The sequence below is a fragment of the Melanerpes formicivorus genome, unplaced genomic scaffold, assembly GCF_026170545.1.
Source record: "Melanerpes formicivorus ecotype bairdi unplaced genomic scaffold, bMelFor1.0.p_v2 SCAF_26, whole genome shotgun sequence".
Taxonomy (NCBI): Eukaryota; Metazoa; Chordata; class Aves; order Piciformes; family Picidae; genus Melanerpes; species Melanerpes formicivorus.
This window is the reverse complement of record NW_027142378.1, coordinates 974,216-992,941: the sequence shown is the minus strand read 5'-3', so window position 1 is coordinate 992,941 and position 18,726 is coordinate 974,216. Positions and strand designations below refer to the sequence as shown.

Here is an 18,726-nt window from a genome sequence, read left to right as displayed (position 1 = left end):
GAGATCAACATCAGTGACTGGTCCCTGCTCAGGGAATCATCAGGGTTGCAAAAAAGCTCTCTGAGATCATCCAGCCCAACCAGCAACCCCAACCCCACCATGGCCACTGAACTATGGCCCCAAGTGCCATGGCCACAGCTTGCTGGAACACCTCCAGGCATGGGGACTCCACCACCGCCCTGGGCAGCCTGTGCCAGCCCCTGACCATGCTGGCAGCAAGGAAATTTTTCCTTCTCTCCAACCCAACCCTCCCCTGTCACAGCTCCAGGCCATTTCCTCTGTCATCTGAGACTAGGGAGCAGATCTCAACCCCCACCTCACTGCAGCCTCCTCTCAGGGAGCTGTGCAGAGCAATGAGGTCTCCCTCAGCCTCCTCTTCTGCAGGGCAAAAATGATCAGAGGCTGGAGAATCTATTGCATGAGGACAGGCTGAAAGAGCTGGGGCTGCTCAGCCTGGAGAAGAGAAGGCTCCAGGGACACCCTAGAGCAGCCTTTCAGTCCCTGAAATAGGCTACAGGAAAGCTGGGGAGGGACTTTTTTCAGGGGCTGGTAGCAGCAGGGCAAAGGGGCAGTGGTTTTAAACTGGAGCATGGTAGAGTTAGGATGGACTTTAGGGAGATGTTCTGGGAGGGATGTTGGAACACTGGAACAAGGAGGCAGTGAAGGCCCCATCCCTGGAGACATCCAAGGTCAGGGTTGATGGGACTGTGAGCACCCTGCTCTAGTTGGGGATGTTCCTGCTTACTGCAGGAGGCTTCCACTAGGGGACCACCGAAGGTCCCTTCCAACCAGATGCATTCTATGATTCCCCAACATCTCTGCATCCTTTCACCCTGTCCATTTCTTGTCTCCTCTGTGGCTGTTGTGCTGCTGCTTGTTGGTGTGCTGGTGATGTGCAGTGCCTCTGTGCAGCAGGATGGACAGGGGAGTTGTGCCAGCTGGCTGCCAACGCCTGTCTGATCCACCCAAACCCCTGTGCTGATGGAGCCACTTGCATCGACGTGAGCCAGCCAGGAGAGCAACCTCTGCTTCGGTGCCTCTGCCCCTACAACCTCACAGGTAAGGGCTCTGCAGCTCAGGCAGACCTTGCTGGCTTCATTGCTATTCAAACTCAAGTCCAGGAATGCTGAGCTATCAAAGATAAGGAATAGGAAAGTGTTTGGGGGAGTCACAGAGTCATAGAATCAATAAGGTTGGAAGAGACCTCAAGGATCATCAAGCCCAACCTGTCACTCAGCACCTCATGACTACTAAACCATGGCACCAAGTGCCACATCCAATCCCCTCTGGAACTCCTCCAGGGATGGGGACTCCACCGCCTCCCTGGGCAGCACATCCCAATGGCCAACAACTCTCTCTAGGAAGAACTTTCTCCTCACCCCCAGCCTAAACCTCCCCTGGCACAGCTTGAGACTGTGTCCTCTTCTTCTGGTGCTGCTTGCCTGGGAGAAGAGACCATCCCCCACTTGGCTACAACCTCCCTTCAGGGAGCTGTAGAGAGCAAGTGTTGAAGAGGGGATTGGATGTGGCACTTGGTGCCATGGTCTAGTAGTCATGAGGTGTTGGGTGACAGGTTGGGCTTGATGATCCTTGAGGTCTTTTCCAACCTTGTTGATTCTATGATTCCATAAGGTCTCCCCTGAGCCTCCTCATCTCCAGGCTAAGCAACCCCAGCTCCCTCAGCCTCTCCTCACAGGGCTGTGCTCCAGACCCCTCCCCAGCTTTCTTGCCCTTCTCTGGACACCTTCCAGCAACTCAACATCTTGCCTAACCTGAGGGGCCCAGAACTGGACACAGGACTCAAGGTGTGGCCTGAGCAGTGCTGAGCACAGGGCACAATGACCTCCCTGCTCCTTCCACCCAGGCTTGCCCAAGCACAGATCTGGGCTGGGTGCAGAGTGGGAGCCAAGGGCAGGATCCAGCCCTAGGCCTTGTTAAAGCAGTGGCATTTTTGGCCTGCTTCCCTGACTCAGAGCTGACAAACATCTGCAAGCAGAGAGAGCCACGGCGGCCTCGCAGCTAATGGTTGCTAATTGTGTTTGTAAATGCTCCACACTTACAGCTGCAGCCTCTGCATTAATGTGGAAATCATCCCTGGAGCAGATTTATCTGAGGGGAAAAGCAAAACATGACATGATGTACCATGCTCAGCTGTGCAAAGGTGAACTGGGGTTTTAAAAAGGAGGAAAAAGCTTTTCACAGAATCACAGACTGCCAGGGGCTGGAAGGGACCTCTGGAGATCAACTCCAGCCCCCTGCCAGAGCAGGGCACCCAGGGCAGGGCACACAGAACACAGCCAGCTGGGGCTGCAAAGTCTCCAAAGAAGAAGACTCCACAACCTCTCTGGGCAGCCTGCTCCAGGGCTCAGCACCCTCACAGCAAAGTTGTTGTACTTCATGTTGAATTGGAGCTTCCTGGGTTCAACTGTGTGCCCTTTGCCCCGTGTCCTGTCCCTTGCCACCATTGAGAATGGGGAAAATAGTGCCAGGGGAGGGTTAGATTGGAGAGGAGGAGAAATATCTTTGCTGCAAGAGTGGTCAGGGGCTGGCAGAGGCTGCCCAGGGAGGTGGTGGAGTCCCCATCCATGGAGGGGTTCCAGAAAGTTGGGTCCATGGTTTGGTGGCCATGGTGGGGTTGGGTTGCTGGTTGGACTGGATGATCTCAGAGGGCTTTTCCAACCCAAACAACTCTGTGATGCCATGATTTATCTTGACATCCACAATGCAGATATTTGTAAACATCCATAAAACCTCCTCTCAGCCTTCTCTTCTCATAGAATCACTTAGGTTGGAAAAGGCCTCAAGGATGCTCAGGTGACAGGTTGGACTTGATGATCTTTGAGATCTCTTCCAACCTCATTGATTCTATGATCAGCAAGTCCAACCTGTCACCCAACACCTCCTGGCTACTAAACCATGGCACCAAATGCCACGTCCACTCCCCTCTTGAACACCTCCAGGGATGGGGACTCCACCACCTCCCTGGGCAGCACATTCCAATGGCCAACAACTCTCTCTGAGGAGAACTTTCTCCTCACCTCCAGCCTAAACCTCCACTGGCACAGCTTGAGACTGTGTCCTCTTGTTCTGGTGCTGGTTGCCTGGGAGAAGAGACCAACCCCCACCTGGCTACAACCTCCCTTCAGGGAGCTGTAGAGAGCACATGTTCAAGAGGGGATTGGATATGGCACTTGGTGCCATGGTCTAGTAGTCATGAGGTCTTGGATGACAGGATGGACTTGATGATCCTTGAGGTCTTTTCCAACCTTGTTGATTCTGTGATTCTATAAGGTCTCCCCTGAACCTCCACTTCTGCAGGCTAAGCAACCCCAGCTCCCTCAGCCTCTCCTCACAGGGCTGTGCTCCAGACCCTTCCCCAGCTTTGTTGCCTTTCTCTGGACACCTTCCAGCAACTCAACATCTTTCCTAAACTGAGTGGCCCAGAACTGGACACAGGACTCAAGGTGTGGCCTGAGCAGTGCTGAGCACAGGGCACAATGAATTCCCTGCTCCTGCTGACCCTGAAGGGAGGCTGTAGCCAGGTGGGGGTTGGTCTCTTCTGCCAGGAAATCAGCACCAGAACAAGAGGACACAGTCTCAAGCTGTGCCAGGGGAGGTTTAGGCTGGATGTTAGGAAGAAGTTCTTCCCAGAGAGAGTTGTTGGCCATTGGAATGTACTGCCCAGGGAGGTGGTGGAGTCCCCATCCCTGGAGGTGTTCAAGAGGGGATTGGACGTGGCACTTGGTGCCATGGTTTAATAGCCATGAGGTCTGTGGTGACAGGTTGGACTTGGTGATCTTTGAGGTCTCTTTCAACCTTGGTGATTCTGTGATTCTGTTGTCCTTGAGGAAGCTGCCTCTAATTAATTGCTATCTCTCCTTGTATGCAGAGCAATCACATTGGAAGGAATTTATTGGGCACGTAAGGACTTGATTTGGCTGATAGAAAAGTCCTTTAATTAAAAGGATCTTAATGCTGCTAATTGAACTGCACCCCAAGCAAGCTACCCACCAGAATGTAAAACAAATACTTCAATTCCTCACCTTCAGCTTTCCTTTTGGAAGACTCCTGAAGATCATTCATGGATTTATCCATAATTGTTTTCTTTTTTTCCCCTCTTAATGTTTGATTGAGCTGGGGCAGGGCTGCTGGTTTCTACAGGTACATGGGAAAAGAGTATAAAGCCAGGTTCTACACCTAGGCCACAACAACCCCAGGCGGTGCTACAGGCTGGGGTCAGAGTGGCTGAGAGCAGCCAGGCAGAGAGGGACCTGGAGGAACTGGTTGAGAGTGGGCTGAACATGAGCCTGCAGTGTGCCCAGGTGTAATGAGTAGGGGCAGATCCCCTCCCCACCACAGGGCAGAAACAACGACTCAGACAAAGGGATTGCAAAAGTGATGGAAAGTTTAAATAGAAAAACAATAAAAAACCCACCAATGAAAGCTTTACAAAGAACCACAAGCACCGTGACAAAAAGAGAGAGATCCCACAACATACCCAAGAACATCCCATCCCCACCTGGGGGTACACCCAAACCCCGCCCCAGGGCTCTTTCCTCCCTAACCCTAACCCCCAACCCAGCCTTGGGTCTGGGCAGGCCCAAGGGAGGTGGCTCACGCCATTTTACCTAGGCTGCAGCTGGGGATTAAAGAGGAAGTGAAGACCCCGCATGGGCATTTTATAGGGGAGCAGGGCATTGTGGGATTGAAATACCTGGTTTCCTGTGACCACCCCCTGGGCTGGGCCCACCCCTCGGGACCTCCCAGGTGTTCTCTGTGCAGTGGCATCCAGGCCAGCGCCCAGTCTAAACCACCACACCAGGTGGCCAAGAAGGCCAATGGCATCCTGGCCTGCATCAGGAGCAGTGTGGCCAGGAGGAGCAGGGAAGTCATTGTGCCCTGTGCTCAGCACTGGTTAGGCCACACCTTGAGTCCTGTGTCCAGTTCTGGACCCCTCAGTTCAGGAAAGATGTTGAGTTGCTGGAAGGTGTCCAGAGAAGGGCAAGAAAGCTGGGGAGGGGTCTGGAGCACAGCCCTGTGAGGAGAGGCTGAGGGAGCTGGGGTTGCTTAGCCTGGAGAAGAGGAGGCTCAGGGGAGACCTTCTTGCTGTCTCCAACTCCCAGAAGGGAGGCTGTAGCCAGGTGGGGCTTGGTCTCTTCTGCCAGGCAAGCAGCACCAGAACAAGAGGACACAGTCTCAAGCTGTGCCAGGGGAGGTTTAGGCTGGTTGATAGGAAGACATTGTTCCCAGCAAGAAAGATTGGCCATTGGAATGTGCTGCCCAGGGAGGTGGTGGAGTCATCATCCCTGGAGGTGTTCAAGAGGGGATTGGATGTAGCACTTGGTGCCATGGTTCAGTTGCTGAGGTGTTGGGTGACAGATTGGTCTTGATAATCTTTGAGATCTTTTCCAGCCTTATTGATTCTATGAGGCAGGGCTGCTGATTTCTGCAGGTATGTGGGATAAGACTATAAGGAGACTTGGGTGCCCCTTGCAGTATTGTACTGTGGAGGTCTTCTGCAGGAGGTATTTTTTAGGCCATGACAATTTATGTCCTGCAGAAGCAAGCATCACAGAATCATAGGTATGGGCTATGCAAGTTGCTGTGTCTTTCACCAGCTGGTTGAGACTCCATTTATACTGCTGAGCCAAAGCCATGGTGGAATTGAAAGTCTTCCAGCTGTTGAAATCTATATTTTGGAGTGATTTTGTTCTTCAGAAGACACTGATGGAAGCTTCTAACCTTGGTAGGCAGCTAACCAGGACATGGCCAGCACCCATGCTCCTCCAGTGGAATGGGGCAGGGAATCAAAGGGTTAAAAAGCCCTCTAAGATCATTGAGTCCAGCTGTGAACCCAACACCACCATGGCCACTAAACCATGTCCCCAGCTGCCATGGACACATATTTCTTTGCTGGCAGAGTGGTCAGGGACTGGCAGAGGCTGCCCAGGGAGGTGGTGGAGTCCCCATGCCTGGAGGTGTTCCAGCAAGCTGTGGCCATGGCACTTGGGGCCATGGTTTGGTGGCCATGGTGGGGTTGGGCTGCTGTTTGGGCTGGATGATCTCAGAGAGCTTTCCCAGCCCAACCAAGTCTTGAGTCATTGCCTCCCTCCAGGCAAGGAAAAGAGTGCAATGGAATCAAAGCAGAAGAAATTCCTCTTTGCAAGGCATGAAGCAAAGATTTGCATGTTCCTCTAGGGTCCTGGAGGGGTTTGGTTTATGGAGCATATTTTTCAGTGAGGCACAAGAAGGCCACTTGGACCAGCAACAAAACAAACAGACTCCCCAGCAGAGAGCAAGAGACTGCTTGAAATAGAGGTCTGGCAGAGACTTTGCCAAGGGCTGAGGTTTTAAGGCCAGGTTGGCAGCTAGATCCTGGAGGCAGCTGAAGGGAAGGAGATGTAATCTATTAGGTAGTCAAAAGACACACTGTGTGTTCCCAAATCATGAAGGCATTGAAGAGCCAAGGTTAGTAAAACACAGTTGAAAGGGATTTAAAGACATTCTGCAGGGAAAAGACAAGAAAAGGAGCTCAGCTTGAAGTCTCTGAGCTAAACCAGCAGCTGTGGAGGGACTTTGGGGAAGGACTGGTCCTGAGAGTCTTTGAAGGATTCATTTCACTCTAAACAAGGAGGAGGCCAAATTTTAACTCCACATTTAACTGAGAAGAGCAGGAATCCATCTTCAGAATTCATAGAATCAAAAAGGTTGGAAATGACCTCAGAGATCAGCAAGTCCAGCCTGTCACCCAACACCTCATGACTAATAAACCATGGCACCAAGTGCCACATCCAGTCCCCTCTTGAACACCTCCAGGGATGGGGACTCCACCACCTCCCTGGGCAGCACATTCCAATGGTCAACAACTCTCTCTGGGAAGAACTTTCTCCTCACCTCCTGCTTAAACCTCCCCTGGCACAGCATGAGATTATATCCTCTTGTTCTGGTGCTGCTTGCCTGGGAGAAGAGACCAAACCCCACCTGGCTACAACCTCCCTTCAGGTAGTTGTGGAGAGCAAGACTGAGGGGCCCAGAACTGGACACAGGACTCAAGGTGTGGCCTAACCAGTGCTGAGCACAGGGCACAATGACCTCCCTGCTCCTGCTGGCCACACTGTTCCTGATGCAGGCCAGGATGCCATTGGCCTTCTTGGCCACCTGGGTACACTGCAGGCTCATGTTCAGCCTACTCCCAAACAGTACCCCCAGGTCCTTCTCTGCCTGGCTGCTCTCCAGCCACTCTGACCCCAGCCTGCAGCACTGCCTGGGGTTATTGTGACCAATGTGCAGAACCTGGCACTCAGATTTGGAGGTGTTGGTGGTATTATTATTGGTGTTGGTGGTGTTATTTCCACTTTAGAAAATACAAAAGCAGAGAAAGCAGCAGTGTGAAGCTCTTCACTGCTCAGAGAGCAAGAAAGGGGCAGAGGAGCCCTGCAGAGTCTGCAAGAGGCTATTTCATGTGCTGCTGAACACCTTTGTCCCTGCTAACTGGGGCAGATACCAAACCTCCCAGCCCAGCTCACTGCACACCAAAATCTGGCTGGAGCCCTCCCAGTGCTGCCTGTGTCAAGGCTTCAGCCCTGGCTGGCTCTGAAGTGATAATTAGGCACAAAAAGCTGAGTGGATTGCTGTGGAGATCTCCCCTGATGCCCATTTAACACTTAATCAGATAGTAATACCATCAGGGATGCATTTCTCAGCAGGATGCAGAGCCTGATAAATGTTAGATCAGCTTGGAGTGGTGCTGGGGTTTCCTGACCTCTGTGTGGAAGGGGGAAGCTAAGCAGGATACAGCTGCTGCTGCTGCTGCAGCAATTTCGGCCTTACAGCCAAATCCTCCTTCCAGGATGTTGCATTCTCCTGGGCTTCAGCAAGGCCTTTGACACAGTCCCCCACAGCAAACTCCTGGCCAAACTGTCAGCCTCTGGCTTGGACAGCAGCACTCTGAGCTGGGTTAGGAACTGGCTGGAGGCTGAGCCCAGAGAGTGGTGGGGAATGGTGCCACAGCCAGCTGGCAGCCAGGCACCAGTGGTGTGCCCCAGGGATCAGTGCTGGGCCCCAGCCTGGTCAATATCTTTATTGATGATCTGGAGGAGGGCATTGAGTCCATCAGCAGTAAATGTGCAGATGACAGCAAGCTGGGGGCAGGAGTTGATCTGTTAGAGGGTAGGAGAGCTCTGCAAGAGACCTTGCCAGGCTGGACAGATGGGCAGAGTCCAAGGGCATGAGGTTTAGATTGGATGCCAGGAAGAAGTTCTTCCCAGCAAGAGGGATTGGCCATTGGAATGTGCTGCCCAGGGAGGTGGTGGAGTCCCCATCCCTGGAGGTGTTTAGGAAGAGCCTGGATGAGGCACTTGGTGCCATGGTTTAGTTGATTAGATGGTGTTGGGCGATAGGTTGGATTTGATGATCTCAAAGGTCTTTTCCAACCTGGTTTATTCTGTTATATTCTTCTATTCTATTCTATTCTATTCTATTCTATTCTATTCTATTCTATTCTATTCTATTCTATTCTATTCTATTCTATTCTATTCTACTATTCTGTTCTGTTCTATTCATAACAATTACAACAATGCTAAGAGGAAGAATGACAAGAATGCTGTTAGTAAGCATAATGATGTCTGTATTTGTACTAATACTATAAGCAATAACACTCATGATCAAAATGAGAAGAATGCTAATAATACTACTAATTCTACTCCTAATAAGAAGGTCAATAATTGAATAGAAGGTACCTCCAGGATCATCCAGTTCCAACCCCCCTGCCATGGGCAGGGACACCTCACACCAGAGCAGGTTGCTCAGCGCCACCTCCAGCCTGGCCTTAAAAAGCCTCCAGGGATGAGGCTTCCACTCCCTCCCTGGCACCAGGGGCCATGGTTCAGTGGCCATGGTGGGGTTGGGTTGCTGGTTGGACTGGAGGATAGGATAGGGTAGAGTGGAATGGAATGGAATGGAATGGAATGGAATGGAATGGAATGGAATGGAATGGAATGGAATGGAATGGAATGGACCGGACTGGACCAGGTTGGAAGAGACCTCAGAGATCATCAGGTCCAACCTATCACCCAGCACCATCTAATCAACCAAACCATGGCACCAAGCACCCCATCCAGGCTCTTCCTAAACACCTCCAGGGATGGGGACTCCACCACCTCCCTGGACAGCACATCCCAAAGGCCAATCTCTCTTGCTGGGAAGAATTTCTTCCTCACCTCTAGCCTGAACCTCCCCTGGCACAGCTTGAGGCTGTGTCCTCTAATTCCTCTGATCTCAGAGGCCTCTTCCAACCAGACCATTCTATGATCTTCTGAGTCTTTAAATTCTCTCTGATACCCCCAGAAGATGATTTCAAGCCATAGTTTTGTTCTTAACAGCAACAATATTATCATTTGTGATTGGTGTTGTGGGGGATTTTTTTTTAGGACCATGGCATTATTTTTTCACCTTCTTTAGGGGTTTTGGTTGGTTTTTCCTTTTCAACCCCAGGAGCATCCTGTGAGATGCAGATTGGCAACTGTGGCTCCAGCTCATGTGCAAATGGAGGGACCTGTGCTGACTATGAAGGTCACTTCAAGTGCATTTGCCCCCCAGGTGAGTCCTTAGAACTTTGGTGTGTCTTCTAAATAGGAGAAAGAAAATGTCACCCAACCATGGAGGAAATCCCATCCAAAGAGCAGGATCTTACCATGTGGGCAGTGAACCTTTTAATCAAAGAGTTGCAGAGTGGTGGAGGTTGGAAGGGAACCTCTGGAGATCATTCAGCCCAACCCCCCACCCCCCATGCCAGAGCAGGGTCACCTAGACCAGATTGCACAGGAACACATCCAGGTGGGTTTGGAATGACTCCTGAGTAGGAGGCTCCACAGCCACTCTGGGCAGCCTGCTCCAGTGTCTGATCACCCTCAGAGTAAAGAATTTCCTCCTGGTGTTAGGATGGAACTTCACAGTATCACAGTATCACTAAGGTTGGAAGAGACCTCAAAAATCAAGCCCAACCTGTCACCACAGAACTCATGACTAAACCATGGCACCAAGTGCCACATCCAGTCCCCTCTTGAACACCTCCAGGGATGGGGACTCCACCACCTCCCTGGGCAGCACATTCCAATAGCTAACAACTCTCTCTGGGAAGAACTTTCTCCTCATCTCCAGCCTAAACCTCCCCTGGTGCAGCCTGAGACTGTGTCCTCTTGTTCTGGGGCTGCTTGCCTGGGAGAAGAGACCAACCCCCACCTGGCTACAACCTCCCTTCAGGGAGTTGCAGACAGCAAGAAGGTCTCCCCTGAGCCTCCTCTTCTCCAGGCTAAGCAACCCCAGCTCCCTCAGCCTCTCCTCACAGGGCTGTGCTCCAGACCCCTCCCCAGCTTTCTTGCCCTTCTCTGGACACCTTCCAGCAACTCAACATCTTGCCTGACCTGAGGGGCCCAGACCTGGACACAGGACTCAAGGTGTGGCCTAACCAGTGCTGAGCACAGGGCACAATGACTTCCCTGCTCCTGCTGGCCACATTTTTCCTGATGCAGGCCAGGATGCCATTGGCCTTCTTGGCCACCTGGGCACACTGCTGGCTCGTGTTTAAGCAGCTGTCAATCAGCACCCCCAGGTCCCTCTCTGTTTGGGAGCTCTCCAGCCACTCTGACCCCAGCCTGTAGCTCTGCATGGGGTTGCCGTAGCCAAAGTGCAGCACTCAGCACTTGGACTTGTTGAATGCCATCCCATTGGACTCTGCCCATCTGTCCAGTCGGTCAAGGTCCCTCTGCAGAGCCCTTCTGCCCTCTAACTGACCAACATCTGCTCCTAACTTGCTGTCATCTGCACATTTACTGATGCTGGACTCAATCCCCTCCTCCAGATCATCAATAAAGATATTGAACAGGCTGGGGCCCAGCACTGATCCCTGGGGGACACCACTGGTGCCTGGCTGCCAGCTGGCTGTGGCACCATTCCCCCACCACTCTCTGGGCTCAGCCTCCAGCCAGGTCCTAACCCAGCTCAGAGTGCTGCTGTCCAAGCCAGGGGCTGACAGCTTGGCCAGGAGTTTGCTGTGGGGGATGGTGTCAAAGGCCTTGCTGAAGTCCAGGTAGACCACATCCACAGCCTGCCCCACATCCACCAGACTGGAGATGAGGAACAAACTCTTTACAGTGGTGGTGGTGGAACACTGCATCAGGTTGCCCAGGGAGGTGGTTGGGGATCCATCCCTGGAGATATTCAATGTGAGGCTGGACAGGGCTCTGGGCAACCTGATCTGGTTGAGGATGAACCTGCTGAGTGCAGGGGGGTTGGACTGGATGGGCTGTGGAGGTTCCTTCCAACCCAAACCATTCTGTGATTCTACACAGCCCAGGATGCCATTGGCCTTGGCCATGAGGGCACACTGCTGGCCCTTGGGGAGCTTGCTGATCACCAGCACTCCCAGCTCCTTCCCCATAGAGCTGCTCTGGAGCAGGTCACTTCCTCACCTGTGCTGGTGCAAGGGGACAATCCCACTTCTCATAGAATCAATAAGGTTAGAAAAGACCTCAAAGGTCATCAAGTCCAACCTGTCACCCAACACCTCATGACTGCTAAACCACGGCACCAAGTGCCACATCCAATCCCACTCTCTTTAGGAGATGAAGCTGGCAGCTTGCTCTGGCAGAGTGCTGTCTGCTGCCCACAGCCCTGCTGCCAAGCCTCTGGCTGAGCTGTGATCAAGGATTCTCTTTGTGGTGCAGGTTCTGGAGGGGAGAGATGTCAGCTGGCTCTCCACGCCTGCCTGCTCTGCAACAGCAGCTGTGCCCCAGGAGCAGCCTGTGTGCATCCAGCTCAGGGGTTTAATTACTCCTGTTTAGCTCCATGCCCTGCAGACACAGAGGTAGGCTGAGGTGCTGCAGTCCCTCCAGTGCTTTGGGGAAAAGTCAAAGAAGTTACTCTAAGAGCAGTGAGCAGAGGAATCCTCATTTCCTATGGGTGTCCTGAACACATTGCTCCTTCTTGACATGGGATGGAATGGGATGGGATGGGATGGGATGGAATGGAATGGAATGGAATGGAATGGAATGGAATGGAATGGAATGGAATGGAATGGAATGGAATGGAATGGAATTAACCAGGGTGGAAGAGACCTCAGAGATCATCAAGTCCAACCTATCACCCAACACCATCTAATCAACTAAACCATGGCACCAAGTGCCTCAGCCAGGCTCTTCCTAAACACCTCCAGGGATGGGGACTCCACCACCTCCCTGGGCAGCACATTCCAATGGCCAATCTCTCTTGCTGGGAAGAACTTCTTCCTCACCGCAGCCTGAACCTCCCCTGGCACAGCTTGAGACTGTGTCCTCTTCTTCTGGTGCTGCTTGCCTGGCAGAAGAGACCAACCCCCACCTGGCTACAACCTCCCTTCAGGGAGTTGCAGACAGCAAGAAGGTCTCCCCTGAGCCTCCTCTTCTCCAGGCTAAGCAACCCCAGCTCCCTCAGCCTCTCCTCACAGGGCTGTGCTCCAGACCCCTCCCCAGCTTTCTTGCCATTCTCTGGACACCTTCCAGCAACTCAACATCTTGCCTAACCTGAGGGGCCCAGAACTGGACACAGGACTCAAGGTGTGGCCTAACCAGTGCTTGGTCAAAGCATTCTCTTCCCTGTCTAACAGGGACACCCAAAAGTGAGTGATGTTCCCAGTCTGGGCATTTCATGGCATCACCCAGTGCTTGGAAAGGGCCTCTGGGGATCATCAACTAGGAAAGGGCCTCTGGAGATCGTTGTCTCCAAGCCCCTTGCCAAACCAGGGTCCTCTAGAGCATGTTTATAGTTTCACAGATGGAATTGGGTTGGAAGGGGCCCTCCAAGGTCATCTTGCCAAACCCCCCTGCAGGCAGCAGGGATACCTCCAACTGGAGCATCCTGCACAGGAGGGCATGTGGATGTGGAATGACTCCAGAGAAGGAGAGTCCACAGCCTCTCTGGGCAGCCTGCTCCAGGGCTCAGCACCCTCACACCACAGAAGTTTCTCCTCCTGCTGAGGTGGAACCTCCTGGCTTCCAGCTGGTGTCCACTGCCCCTTGTCCTGTCCCAGGACACCACTGACCAGAGCCTGGCCCCTTCTTGCCCCCCACCCCTCAGATATTTACAGGCATTGCTCAGATCCCCTCTCAGCCTTCTCCTCTCCAGGCTCTCAGCCCCAGGGCTCTCAGCCTTTAACTTCCTTTCTTTTCTTCATTATTTCTTTTGGTGTCTGCTGCCACATTTTTACCTCCCCAACAGCAAAACTGAACCCATCAGGTTTGGTTCCACCCTGATGAAAGATCAGCAGTGACAACTGAGATCATTGATCAGATCCCCTCTCAACCTTCTCCTCTCCAGGCTCCAACCCCCTGCCATGGGCAAGGACTCCTCCCACCAGCCCAGCTTGGCCTCATCCAGCCTGGCCTTGAACACCTCCAGGCAGGAGGCATCCCCAGCCTCCCTGGGCAGCCTGTGCCAGTCTCTCCCCACCCTCACTGCAAAGAATTTCTTCCTCATCTCCAATCTCAGTCTGTCCTCCTCATGCTTCACTCCCTCAACCCCATCATGTCCCACAAACCACCTCAGGACACAATCCTGCAGGAACACTGACAGCACACCAAATAAAAAGAGGAGGAAGAGGTAAAAACAATATCCCAAGCTGTCTATTTCCAGACCATTGCACAGAGTTTTCTTTGCCTTGGCACTGAGCATCACTTCCTTCCAAGCCATTGTCCTACTGTAAAAGGATCTCAAGGCTAAAATCCACTAAGTGGAGCCCAGAAAAAAAAGTCACCTTAATTTTATGGTCAATTTAAGACTTAATCAAAGCCAAATGAACATTAGAGGATTTGTGCCCAGAACTGTGATGATTACAGATCTTGATGGCATTAGAAAGAGGTTCAGACTCCATCAAAGTGAGGCAGCAGCTCATCTTCCAGGCACAACTGCTTGGAGATGAAAATGTGGGCTCCCAGCTTTGCCCTGCTCAGGGAAATGCAATCACAGCATCATAGTATCAGTCAGGGTTGGAAGGGACCACAAGCATCAGCTAGTTCCAACCCCCCTGCCATGGGCAGGGACACCCCACACTAGATCAGCCTGGCGAGAGCCTCATCCAGCCTGGGCTTAAACACCTCCAGGGACAGGGCCTCAACCACCTCCCTGGACAACTCATTTCAGGGCTTCACCACTCTCAGGGGGAAGAACTTCCTCCTCACCTCCAGCCTGAATCTCCCCACCTCCAGCTTCATTCCATTCCCCCTACTCCTATCACTCCCTGAGAGCCTGAGCAGTCCCTCCCCAGCCTTCCTGTAGGCCCCCTTCAGATACTGAAATGGGAGCCTAGAAAGAGCCAAGTGAAGAAAGCAGCTTTTGGACACAGAATCACCAAGGCTGGGAGAGACCTCAAAGCTCATCAAAGATCATCAAGTCCAACCTGTCACCCAACACCTCATGACAACTAAACCATGGCACCAAGTGCCACATCCAATCCCCTCTTGAACACCTCCAGGGATGGGGACTCCACCACCTCCCTGGGCAGCACATTCCAATGCCCAACAACTCTCTCTGGGAAGAACTTTCTTCTCACCTCCAGCCTGAACCTCCCCTGGCACAGCTTCAGACTGTGTCCTCTTGTTCCGGTGCTGCTTGCCTGGCAGAAGAGACCAACCCCCACCTGGCTACAACCTCCCTTCAGGGAGTTGTAGAGAGCAAGAAGGTCTCCCCTGAGCCTCCTCTCCTCCAGGCTAAGCAACCCCAGCTCCCTCAGCCTCTCATCACAGGGCTGTGTTCCAGACCCCTGAGCCTCCACCACCTCCCTGGGTTTTTGTTTCTTTCTTTATTTTGGAAGAATAGAGGAAAATATTAAGTAATAGTGGCAAATAAAAGATAAAAGGTGGGGGGTTGGAAATGCTGTTCCAGCCCAGTTTTGGTCATCTTTTCCTCTCTTCAGGTTGCACAGAAGTGTTCTGCTCATCCCTGGCCATAGATAGGATGCCTGAAAGATTCAAGGAGAAGCCAGAGAGGCCTCAGAGCTGCAGTTCAATATCTGCAGGGGAGCTGCAGGCAGGCTGGGGAGGGACTGCTCAGAAGGGGCTGTGGGGATAGGTGAGGGGCAAGGGTTTGGAAGTGGAGCAGGGCAGGGTTAGGTTGGACATCAGGAGGGAGTTCTGCACAGTGAGGGAGGGGCAGACACTGGAGCAGGCTGCCCAGGGAGGTGGTGGAGGCTCCATCCCTGCAAACATCCAAGCTCAGCCTTGCTGTGTCCCTGGGCAGCCTGCTGTGGCTGGAGCTGTCCCTGCTGAGTGCAGGGGGTTGGCCAAGATGCCCTTGGAGGGTCCCCTTCCAACCTGCTGATGCCTTCTGTGATTCTGTGGAAGAATGAACCTCACCACCTGAAGAAAATTCTCCTCCTGTCTTTGTCCTCCTTGGCCTCAGGTGTGTGCAAATGGAGGGAGCTGCTTCTATGAGGAAGAGAAGCAGAGGGCTCACTGTGTCTGTGCTCCTGGCTGGACAGGACAAGGGTGCCTGGAGAACATCAATGACTGTGAAGAGAACCAGTGCCAGCATGGAGCCACCTGTGAGGATGAGACCAACCAATACAGGTACCCATGGGATGCCTGCCCCAGGAGCTTCCAGAGAGGACTTGGCTCCCTGTGGAGGTGTTCCTCCACCCAGAGGCAGCTGCTACTGCAGAAACATTTGGAGCTTTTCTCTGCTGGCAAAACTGTCAGATAGGTCCTGTGCTCAGTGAGCAGCACCAGAGAGTCAATAGGATCAGAGAGTCATTAGAGCTGGAAAAGATCTCTAAGATCATCCAGGCCAGCCTTCTACCCAGCACCTCCATCACCACTGAACCGCTTCACAAAGTGCCACATCTGCTCTGTCTGGAACACCTCCAGGGATGGGGACTCCACCACCTCCCTGGGCAGCCTCTGCCAGTCCCTGACCACTCTTGCAGCAAAAAATTGCTTCCTCATATCCAACCTAACCCTCCCCTGGGGCAAGTTAAGACCATGTCCTCTTGGCCTGACATTAGCTACTAGGGAGCAGAGCCCAACCCCCCAGCTCCCTGCAGCCTGCTCTTGGGGAGCTGGAAAGAGCAAGGAGGTCTCCCTCAGCCTCCTCTCCTCCACACTCAACACCCCCAGCTCCCTCAACTGCTTCTCCCCCAGCCCTCTTCTCCAGACCCTTCTCCAGCTCTGTTGCCCTTCTCTGGACCTGCTCCAGTCCTCAGTGTCCTTCGGGGAGTGAGAGCCCAGAACTGAGCCCCAGCACTCAAGCTGTGACCTGACCAGTGCCCAGCCCAGGGGGCACAATCCCTGCCCTGCTCCTGCTGCCCACACCACTGCTGCTCCAGGCCAGGCTGCTGGTGGCCTCCTTGCCCACCTGGGCACCCCCTGGCTCATCCCCAGCTGCTGGCACCCTTTCCTGCTGGGCACTTTCCAGCCACTCTGCCCCAGCCTGGAGCCTTCCTGGGGTTGGTGTGCTGCCAGTTTTTGCATCTCAACCCCACTGGCCTCAGCCATGGCTGCAGCCTGGCCAGGTCCCTCCCTGCCCTCACCACTGCCACCCAACTGAGTGCCATCTGCAAACTCCCCAAGGGCACCTGGGCTGCCCTCACCCAGCTGGTGGATCCTTTGCAGGGTGCCCAGCCAGGTCACAGCGAGCGAATACGACTGAGCTGCCTTGAGAGCCTCAGCACATTCCAAGCTGCTCTTTGTCCCTGGCTCTCCCCATTCCCTCCCAGCTGGATAAATTAAGCTGTTTCAGTGGAATTATTGCTCCTTTTTCTTATTTTTTTTGGATATCTAATTTTCCATTTCCAAGTTCATTCATCTCCTGCTCTCCAGGAGGCAATTGAAGTGCAGGACCTGGCTGGCAGGGCCCTATAAAGCCAGCACCATGATCTACACAGCTCTCTGGAGCAGTAATAGACTCCTTCCACCCAAAGAAAGAGGGAAAGAGATTGCTTTTTGTGCTGGTTGCTGCAGCCCCAGAAGCTAGGTGAATGTATGTCACAAATCCTTAGGGAGCAGCTGGGTATTAAGTCATGGAGCAGCCTGCCTGCAGAAAGCAGGAGTGGAGCTAAATAACCTTGCAGTGCTTTTGGGGGGGGGGGGGGGGGGGGGGAGGTGTGAAGGTTTTACTACAGGTAGCAAACAAACTTAATGCCTGTTGAGTGACTGCTGTCAAACTGCTTGGGCTGCTCTGAGTAAATGAAAGGGGGAAAAAAAAAGCATTAATGCAAATAAATCCCAAACCCACCCCCACAAACAAGAGCCCCCAAATCCACAGCTGTTAAAAGAGCAAACTCCAGGCTGCAGTGCTGCTCTGGGCCCTCCTGGCACAGGACAAAAGGAATCACAGAAGGGTAGGAGCCAGAGGGGTTGGTTTGCTTGGAAAGAGGGCCTTCAAGGTGATGGAATTAGGAACTGGCTGGAGGCTGAGCCCAGAGAGTGGTGGGGAATGGTGCCACAGCCAGCTGGCAGCCAGGCACCAGTGGTGTCCCCCAGGGATCAGTGCTGGGGCCCCAGCCTGTTCAATATCTTCAGTGATGATCTGGATGAGGGGATTGAGTCAGTCATCAGTAAATATGCAGATGACAACAAGTTAGGGGAAGATGTTGGTCAGTTAGAGGGCAGAAAAGGCTCTGCAGAGGGACCTCAACCAACTGGACAGATGGGCAGAGTCCAATGGGATGGCATTCAACAAGTCCAAGTGCGAAGTGCTGCAACAACCCCCAGGCAGAGCTACAGGCTGGGGTCAGAGTGGCTGAGAGCTCCCAAACGGAGAGGGGACCTGGGGGGTGCTGATTGATAGCTGCCTAAACATGAGCCAGCAGTGTGCCCAGGTGGCCAAGAAAGCCAATGGCATCCTGGCCTGCATCAGGAAGAGTGTGGCCAGCAGGAGCAGGGAAGTCATTGTGCCCTGTGCTCTGCATTGGTTAGGCCACACCTTGAGTCCTGTGTCCGGTTCTGGGCTCCTCAGTTCAGGAAGGACATTGAGACACTTGAATGTGTCCAGAGAAGGGCAAGAAAGCTGGGGAGGGGTCTGGAGCACAGCCCTGTGAGGAGAGGAGCTTGGAGTGTTTAGCCTGGAGAAGAGGAGGCTCAGGGGAGACCTTCTTGCTGTCTGCAACTCCCTGAAGGGAGGTTGCAGCCAGGTGGGGGGTTGGTCTCTTCTCTCTAGCAAGCAGCACCAGAACAAGAGGACACAGTCTCAAGCTGTGCCAGGGGAAGTTTTAGGCTGGAGGTGAGGAGAAAGTTCTCCCCAGAGAGAGTTGTTGGCCATTGGAATGTGCTGCCCCAGGGAGGTGGTGGAGTCCCCATCCCTGGAGGTGTTTCAAGAGGGGATTGGATGTGGCACTTGGTGCCATGGTTTAGTAGCCATGAGGTCTTGGGTGACAGGTTGGACTTGATGATCCTTGAGGTCTTTTCCAACCTTATTGACTCTATGATCTTCAAGGTTTCTTCCCAGCCAAAGCAATTCTCTGCTCCTGTGCTGCTGACTCCCCAAGGTGCTGCCCACAAGGTGGCATTTGAGAGCTTTGATTGATGGGACAGAAAAGCCTTTTCCTTGTCTGCTTCAGGAGCTGCTCCTCTCCCTCTGCCTCTCCTGCTCAGGACACTCCAGGCAGCAGCTTGCAAGGCTGCCAGCACTCAGGTGGCCACCCCTTGAAAGAGCAAACCCTGCCCTTGGAAGGAGCAGCTGCAAGAACCTCCCTGCTCCTCT

General features: G+C 53.2%; 1 protein-coding gene across 1 annotated transcript in view; it reads left to right on the top strand.

Moving 5' to 3' along the window:
• Window positions 1–18,726, top strand: part of EYS (eyes shut homolog) — a 162,670-nt gene that overhangs the window by 55,781 nt on the left and 88,163 nt on the right. Inside the window, 5 exon segments of the mRNA XM_068153724.1 lie at window positions 900–1,059; window positions 9,493–9,597; window positions 11,724–11,863; window positions 15,430–15,596; window positions 17,547–17,620. Of these exon segments, the coding sequence (XP_068009825.1) occupies window positions 900–1,059; window positions 9,493–9,597; window positions 11,724–11,863; window positions 15,430–15,596; window positions 17,547–17,620 (646 nt within the window).